Here is an 8,450-nt window from a genome sequence, read left to right as displayed (position 1 = left end):
ATCGGCCCGTCACCGGAGTGGCTGGCAGTTTATTGGGAGTGGTCGAACGCCAAGTTCTAGGTCAACATGTTCCTCATTAAGGAGTACTCCCTCCGTCCGAGTTTATTAGGCCTCTCAGCATCACAAGCATGTCCCCTTTTATAAGACCCTTCTTTGGAAAGGTGCATGCATGCAACCATTTCATTGGTTGCATTCAAAGCCATTGTTGTTGGTGCCATGGCTGGAAAATTAATACACTTCATGCGTGCTTTTTCATTGGTTGCATGCATATGAGAGAGTACATTGGAAGTGGAATGGGAGAATTAATGTGAGCAAATTACTTTATGTCTTGATCTAAGAGAAGTTGTCTTTAGGCCTAATAAACCCGGACGGAGGGAGTAATAGCCGATTTGTCATTGTTTTTTTGGTGAAATTTCAAATACCAGGCTATAGCTTTATTGTAGTATCGTTATTATTTTTGATAGCCTACTCGCTAAAGCTATGCACCTTGGACGCTAAGTTGAAAAATACAATAATTGCTCACTAATTACAGTGATAGCGTTTAGTTTAGACTCATTTAGCACCGCTAAGCCAGTGCAGCCAGAGAGGGACACAAGTGTATTCCACAAGGCCGCCCATCTTCCTTATTCTTCCTTATTGTTTTTAATCTATATGATGCAGTGACGCAAAGCTTGCTTGTTGAATTAATATGTCTGATTGGTGTTCTTTTAATGTCTGGGAATGTGCATATGCCAAGTATATGTGATATATCATATATGATGTCTAATTATATGTTTATTTTTTTCAAAGATGACCTAGAAAAATGGTGTTTAGCATCGTCATAGCTTTTCACAACTTCTGGCATAGCCCCGCTATTTAAAACATTGTCTTTTGCGCATATAGTTTACATGCACACTTACTAGTTCAAAGACAATGTAATTGCAGAACTACAGCAGAAGGCATGTGAGATCAGCAGCACCGTATCATCCGTGCCTTTCTTCAGTCATGACGTCACTCACTGACCAACCACTTTGAAGTTTGAGCAAATATAGAAGGTAGTTACATCTTCATCCCGGAGTCTGTCCATTCTAAATGGTTACCTTATTCCGATATCGTACTCTTCTAACTAAGATTTATGTTGAGCATATGATTTCAACAGCGCTCAACTATGGCCATGGCTTTGGCAATATTCAATGAATATGCTGGGGTGCTTTCCAACGTCAATGCATGTCGCGAATTCTTCAGTTGGACTGCATCAGTTATAACGGCCACTCGTTCTTCACAGAACACTTCAGAGTTGCGAGATGAAGACAAGACAGCTGCCCAACAACAGACTGAAGAGGAAATTGAGCGGCTGAAGGATGATCTTTGGAAGCTGGAGACAACAATGCCCAAGATGCTTGACCTCATTGATCGGGTCGAATACCAAAGCCATAAGAAACAAGCGGCTGATCTCCTCCCGCATATCAAGGATGCAGTCTTCGAAGCGGAGGACCTGCTTGACGAGCTTGATTATGATGCGCTCAAGTGGAAAGTTGAGTGCAGCAAGAATTTGGGGCTAGACCAATTGCGTGATACCTGTCTGGAATTCTACGAAAGTGTCAGATCTAATGATTACATCAGAAAAGTCAACAGAATTCAAAAAAATCTAGATCATGTCCATAAGCAGTCCATGGAAATGGGCTTGCACCAAGCACCTCTAAAGTTTGATAAATCTGTTAGGCCAGAAACAACTTCCTACTTTAACTGTGAGGAAAAAATGATTAGCCGTGAAAAAGAAATGAAGGAGTTGGTGGGAAAACTAGGAGTTCATTCACGGAAGAGAGGAAGGACTGAAAGCAAAGCAAGAATGACCGAGTTGCATGTGTTTTCCATTGTTGGCATGGGAGGGGTTGGAAAGACAACTATGGCCCAACACATCTGCAAGGATACAAATGTGAAGAATCACTTTGGTGCCAAAAATATAATTTGGACATGTGTTTCAGATGACTTTGACATAAAACGGTTAACGAAAGACATTGTAGAGGGCCTGGGAGGAGATGCTTCATCTAATAGTCTGGAAGTTCTTATGGGTAAATTAGAAGGCTGCGTCAAGTCCAAAAAGTTCTTACTTGTCCTTGATGACATGTGGGATGATATCTTGAAGGATGACGGGGTGGAATGGAAGAGGTTTTGTGCGCCTTTGAAAAATGGCGTTGAAGGAAGTAGGATTTTGGTCACCACTAGATCTCCTGAGGTTGCTAAGATAGTTGGCCCTATGAATAATTATGAGTTAAAGGGCTTAAAAGACGGGGTATTCTTGGAGTTCTTCAAATTCTGTGCATTTGGATCCAAGACTTTGGGCAACAACAGGGAGTCGTTGGAGCGCATTGGTGAAATAATTGTTCCAAAGTTGAAGGGTTCCCCATTGGCTGCCAAGACTATTGGACGCTTGCTGAGAATGGATCTAAGTACAACACACTGGGGAAATATAATGGAAAGTGAACTGTGGCGATTAGAACAAACAGAGACCGACATTCTGCCAGCCCTTCGACTGAGTTATATGTACCTCCCGCAGAAATTGAAGAGATGCTTCTCAATCTGTGCAATGTTTCCCAAGGATTACAAATTTGCGAAGGATTTTCTAGCTGACATTTGGATTGCACTAGGATATGTGGAGTCAGCCCAAGAAGCATCAATGTGCTTTGATGCCCTTGCAAATCGTTAGTTCTTTCAGAAAGCATCACCACATAGTGTTAAGTATGTAATTCATGATCTGATGCATGATACGGCACAACTAGTTTCGAAGAATGAGTGCTTCATTATAAAGCATGCTAGTGACCTAGATAAAGTTCCTTCAAACGTCCGTCATCTGTCAATATTCACGAACGGAGATGTTCAGTGTTCTGAATTGAAGAGCATATGTAACAAGAAAAATCTGAGGTCCCTGGTGTGCGATGAATCATACAGCAAAGCAAAAGATTTTGAGTCTATGATGGACTGTTGGTTCAAGGAACTATTGAAAATCCGCGTATTTAGTTGTAAACTCTCCAAAGTAAGACAGCTACCTGAGAACATGGGCAATTCAAAGCATATGCGTCACCTTTGTTTACTTGGAAGTTCTAATTTCAGCACATTTCCTTCAACATTTTGTCAGCTGCATCATCTCAAAGTTATAGACCGTGGCAATTGTTTGATTGAAAGTTTTCCTCCAGGCTTCAAGGATGCCCTCAGTTTAGAGAAAATCAATTCAAATAACTTTGCTTATAACAAGGACCACTCTGGCAAACTCTGCCTAAAATGGCCCTTTTTGCGTCATGGCACGGTAAAGATGGTGGAAAATCAGATGGAAAGATTACCTCACTGGAATCTCCAGCATCTGCATGTAAAGAATTACAGAGGTGAATCTTGTCCTAGCTGGCTCCAGCCCAACCTCCTGCCAATGCTACGTTCCCTTGAATTTCATTGGTGTGAAGTGAAGAGCATACCATTATTTGTCCCGTTAGATGTGTCACTTGACAGTATATCACCTTCAGATAACATTAATCGTCTTGAAGAGTTAGTCATACAGTATTGTAAGAAAATCAGTTGGGAAGGCTTGATGCTCTTGCCTACTTCTCTTAGAAAGCTAACCCTTGTGAAATCGGGCTATTCCATGGATCGCTTCGTGAGCTGCTTCCTTGACCTCACTTCCCTCACATATTTGGAAATAAAAGACTGTGAATCGTTGACATCTATTCCCCTGCATGTGTGGAGAAGCAATCTTCCAGCCCTGGAGGAACTATATATTGAAGATTGCGACAACCTTACATCCATAGTCTCTGAAGCTAGTGGTAGTAGCAGCAGCAGCAGTGCTGTTACAGGATTCTTATCCCTTGCTAAGTTAATGATAAAGAAGTGCAGCAAATTATTGAGCTTTGATGAACTCCTGAAGCCAGATTGTCTACCTGCTGTTAATACCATTTGGGTTTCCCATTGTAGTGAATTGATGTCCCTCTCTGTTGATGGGCTAGACGGGTTGCATACTCTGAAAATTTCAGGTTGTGATAAGTTGAATGCGCAGAGGGCAGTGATATTACCATCCTCTCTTAAGAAGCTCGATTTGGCTTGTTGTCACGGCATAGAATCCATCAACCTGGCTAACAACCAGTTAGGAAGGTCTCCAGTACTGGAGGAACTTCATATTTACGACTGTCTAGGCCTCAAGTCCATAGGTGGTGCAGCAGCGGTTGATAAAATAAGGAGAGTGTACATAAATGGGTGCCTGCAGCTCAGCGAAATAGAAGAGCCAATCTGTCGCTGGTATGTACAATGACGGGCAATTTAATTACTCTATGCACAGCATTTTCTTCGCTATATTTTATCCGCGTATAGCTGCATGTTAATTTCCCTATGTCGCTCCTAAAAAAAGGAAACAGACTTAACATGCATTCGGTTTGTACTGTTTGGTGAAATGCTCATGCCATTTTTTTGTCCCTTCTTTGAATCAATGGGCAGGTAGATGAAGTACACATACGAGTACTACATTGAGTCATCGGACGAGGAGAATTATGCACATGAAACGGCGATGATGTAGGTGTCTCCTTGCAGTTCTCCGATTCGAAGGATCCATCAAGGGTCATTGAGTGCTGAACCGGACGAGAGCACGGCGGCATTTGACGTTGATGGATGACTACTTTATCCTCGATGCATTCAAAGACAATTTTTTATGGCATGTTTGGATGTGACAAAATGTCTCCGACCACCTCTACAACAACGTCCGGCCCTACTATGACTATCTCATCTTGTAGAAGTATACCGCAGGAAGGATTGGATTCTCTGCCCAGGAAGGATTGGATTCTCTGCCTATCAGAACTGCACGACTGCATATGGCACGGACCCTGAAGTATTTTATTTTAAAACTTAGTTGGATTGTTATATTTAAATCAGAACTACTGTCGCATTTGAATATTTTCAATCATTGATGATTCGATATTCTATCATTTTGAGCTCACAGGCTTAAGAAAAAAAGAGGCAAAAATTTAGAAGACAGAGTTGGATGGCTGGCTCTTACATTACTGTCTACGGACTACCCCGAAACAATCGGAAGGCAAATACATTGTTCGTTTTGGGGTCCGCGTTGGAGATAGCTAATATCCTATTTTGAAGTTGGGTGTATTCGTTGGAAAACTGTATTTTTCTCTTTCTTGTTGAGGGAAAAAGCCTAGTGCTTTATCAGTACACCACAGTACATTTTTCCTGGAAGAGCAGGGAAGTCCAATCCTATGCCCTTCGTGCCCAAAAAATATCTTAAATGATAACGCCCATATGTGTAGAACAATTCAACATGGCCCAAACATAGTCGATACCGTTCGATCATTTGCATAAATATTGAAGCAGTTGTCATCTGGGTCGAGAGCCACGTAAGCACTCAGCATCGTGTGGGCATTATCATTTAGTGCCACACGTGTGGGCGCTCCTCGCCTGAACGGACACACGACGCTCGCCTGAACGTGTGGGCGAAACTGCTCTTCACCCACACAACGCTCACATGATGATAGATGGCAACTACAGGTGTGCATATGCGGCAACTAGTTAATCACATACGGCAACTATGGTTGACCATACATGGCAACTATGGTTTAATCACACGTGACAACTCCCATTAGTTACACATTATGCATATGTGGCAACTAGTTAATCACACGCAGCAACTATGGTTGATCATATATGGCAACTATTGCTTGATCACACGTGGCAACTTCAATTAGTTACAAATGGCAACTATATTTAATAATACATGGCAGACATGGCAACTAGTGTCACATGGGAACTATAGTTACATGGGAACTAAAGTTGATTACACACCCGTTCACGCTCACGGGGTCGGGGTGAGCAATTGCCACACAGAGTCGTGTGGGCCATCGTAGCTGCGCCCAAACGTGTGGCCAGTTTTAAAGTTTGCTCACACAGGGTCGTGTGGACTGTCTCCTGAACACACAGTACAAACGCAAGCGCTCATACATACGCGCATACACTCACCGCTATGAATGCTCACACGCATAGCCTACCCCTATCAGCATTTTCGAGAGACTGAGCCGACATATCATCTCGAGATTTACGAAGTCACCTAGGCGCCTCGTCGTCGACGGGAACGTCTCCTCCCACTGAAAGCGCGTCACCGGAAATCCTGAAATGAATTTAAGAATAACGCGAGCACCAGGAATTGAACCCTGATGGGATAGGGATACCAATGTCCCTCTAATCATCCAACCATGGGTTGGTTCGTGTAGGCGGTCTCCTAGATATGACCGGCCATGTCGTGTGATAGGTTGTCCATTATGCCACATGTGTGACAGTTATCGGCGTAAAAAACATAAGTTCTGTTGTTATTAAAAAACGAAAAGGTGGGATAACATCCGGGAGTCCCGGCAACCCCTGATCTTATCCGTTCAGCGATTTTAAGATTTGTGTTGTGGCCTAGCGAGCAGCGGGCCTTTTGCAGTGTCAGCAGGGATTCGAACCACTGCCATGCACTTTGCAGATTATATGAACAGTAATCCATGCAGCTGTGTGGGACCGATTCCTTTTCTCTGACACTTGTGTAACGCATGTTGTAGCCAACCCGTGAGGGGAACAGTGGGGCAGTAAACATCTTTTTTTACTGGAGTAGCACAGCTTTGTCTTTTGAGTAAGAGGAGACTGCGTGTGACATGAGAAGTTGAGAGAGACAAAAAAGAAAGAGAGAGAACCTATGTGTGAGAAGTGAGAAGTGAGAGTGATGTTTTTTACTAGATGACAAAGAGACGGTGTGAAAGAACTTGTGCATGCGTGATTGCTTAGAGCATCTATAACCGGACATGATAAATCTGACCACTCAAACGCCGGCGGACGCGTCCGCAGACAGTGACCGATAACACCTCAAAAAACGCATTCCACATCCTGATACATCAAATTAAAACCTCAAATCCATATTATTACATGCAATGTAGCGATCTATGACTGGAGCTCGTCCGGTTTTGCTCCCCGCTCACCCGGCTCCGCCCTGGCCATGTCCACCGGCCGGCTACGCTCCTCGGAGTATTGGGCCGGACGCCAGACGGACCGCACGGCCTCCGGTGAGGCAGCTACGGCCGGCCTTGCGCCGGATCCATGCCCCATTTGGGTGGACGATGGATTCCCGACGGATGGAGTCCGAGCGCAGCCGTCCACGGGCCTCCTCCCGGGCGCAGGGGAGCGCAATCCAGACGGCCATTTCCTCCTCGGGGCCGCGCGGGATGACCTCGGGATCGACGGATCTAGAGGTGAAGGACTCGGATCCGCTGCCCACCTTGCCGGAGACGAAGGAATGGAATCGAAGACGAGCTTGGGTGGCGGATGTGGAGTGGAGGGGAGGGGAGTGAAGTGGCTAGGGTTTGGTCCGGCGAGCGGATCGGGAGAATTTTATGTCGGGTCGGGTGGGCCAGCGTGGGCCGGGACCGACGTGGCAGGCGTGCCCGGGCGCGCCCGTGCGCCCACATATCCGCCCCATATTTGGGCTGGATATGGGGTGCCGGTCAGGCCGGTCGTTTGAGGGCCGTTTGAGGGGCCCGTCTGGGTAAAAAATTGTGATCGAACAGTGGCCCGGCGCACCCATGCGCCCACATATCTGCCTCATATTTAGGCTGGATATGAGGGGTGCCGGACAGACCGGGCGTTTGAGGGTCGTTTGAGGGGCCCGTCTGGGTTAAAAAATTGTGACCGGGTAATGACCAGCGGCCCGCCCGGACGTATGAGACAGATTTGAGAGGTCCGGTTGTGGATGCTCTTATGAATGTGAGATAACTTTGGAGAGAGGGTCGTGAGCAGAAAAAACTTGTGAGAAGGACACTCTGCATGCATGTGATGTGACTATGTGAGAGAAATTTTGTAAGTGTAAAATAATGTGAGGGTATGATTGAGGAGAGAGATGTGCAGGGCAGGCAGCAAGTTCATGTGGGAGCTATGTAAAAAGGTATGCCTAAGGAGTCCCACCATGGATTAATTTGGAGTGATTGCACTGCAAAAATCTGCACGCCGACATGCTTCAGGAAACGATGTTGATATGATAAGAGGGTGACTAGACACCCGGGTCCTGAAAATCCACTCTCTATTAAAACATTGGCGCGTGCAAAGCACGTACATGGTCAATAGTTCTGTGGGTTTAAAAAATTATGAATAAATTTTATATGAAATACATGAGACCTTGAATAATCTACCATGTAGTCATTTTGTCGGCTATATAGTTTTGACTCTTGAAATGGATTATTTGTACACAATGGTCCACCACAAAAAATGATTAAAACACGGAGGAAAAAAATCAAGGATGTAAATTGCTAGTGCTACTTTTGAGGTGCTCAACTGTTTGCATATCTTTTTTGGGAAAAGAACTGTTTGCATTTTTTTTCTGTTGCCAAAAAATTCGTTCAGCTACAAAAGAAAAAGAGAGAAAAGTTGTAGAACAAACTACTGAACTGTGCCTCAGCTATCATCTT

At 44.6% G+C, this 8,450-nt stretch overlaps 1 protein-coding gene across 1 annotated transcript; it reads left to right on the top strand.

Moving 5' to 3' along the window:
* Positions 1–1,147: 1,147 nt before the first annotated feature.
* On the top strand, positions 1,148–2,686 carry LOC123114990 (putative disease resistance protein RGA4). The gene has a single exon (XM_044536316.1). It carries the CDS (start codon positions 1,148–1,150, stop codon positions 2,684–2,686), a length of 1,539 nt encoding a protein of 512 aa, XP_044392251.1.
* The last annotated feature ends 5,764 nt before the right edge of the window (positions 2,687–8,450 follow it).

This window comes from Triticum aestivum, chromosome 5B (genome assembly GCF_018294505.1).
Source record: "Triticum aestivum cultivar Chinese Spring chromosome 5B, IWGSC CS RefSeq v2.1, whole genome shotgun sequence".
Lineage (NCBI taxonomy): Eukaryota > Viridiplantae > Streptophyta > Magnoliopsida > Poales > Poaceae > Triticum > Triticum aestivum.
Note: the sequence above shows the minus strand (reverse complement) of the source record. Positions and strands in the feature narration are given on the sequence as shown.

Bases quoted from the DNA above. Each gene is read 5' to 3' on its own strand.
- LOC123114990 (XM_044536316.1), top strand. From the start codon at position 1,148: ATGGCCATGGCTTTGGCAATATTCAATGAATATGCTGGGGTGCTTTCC.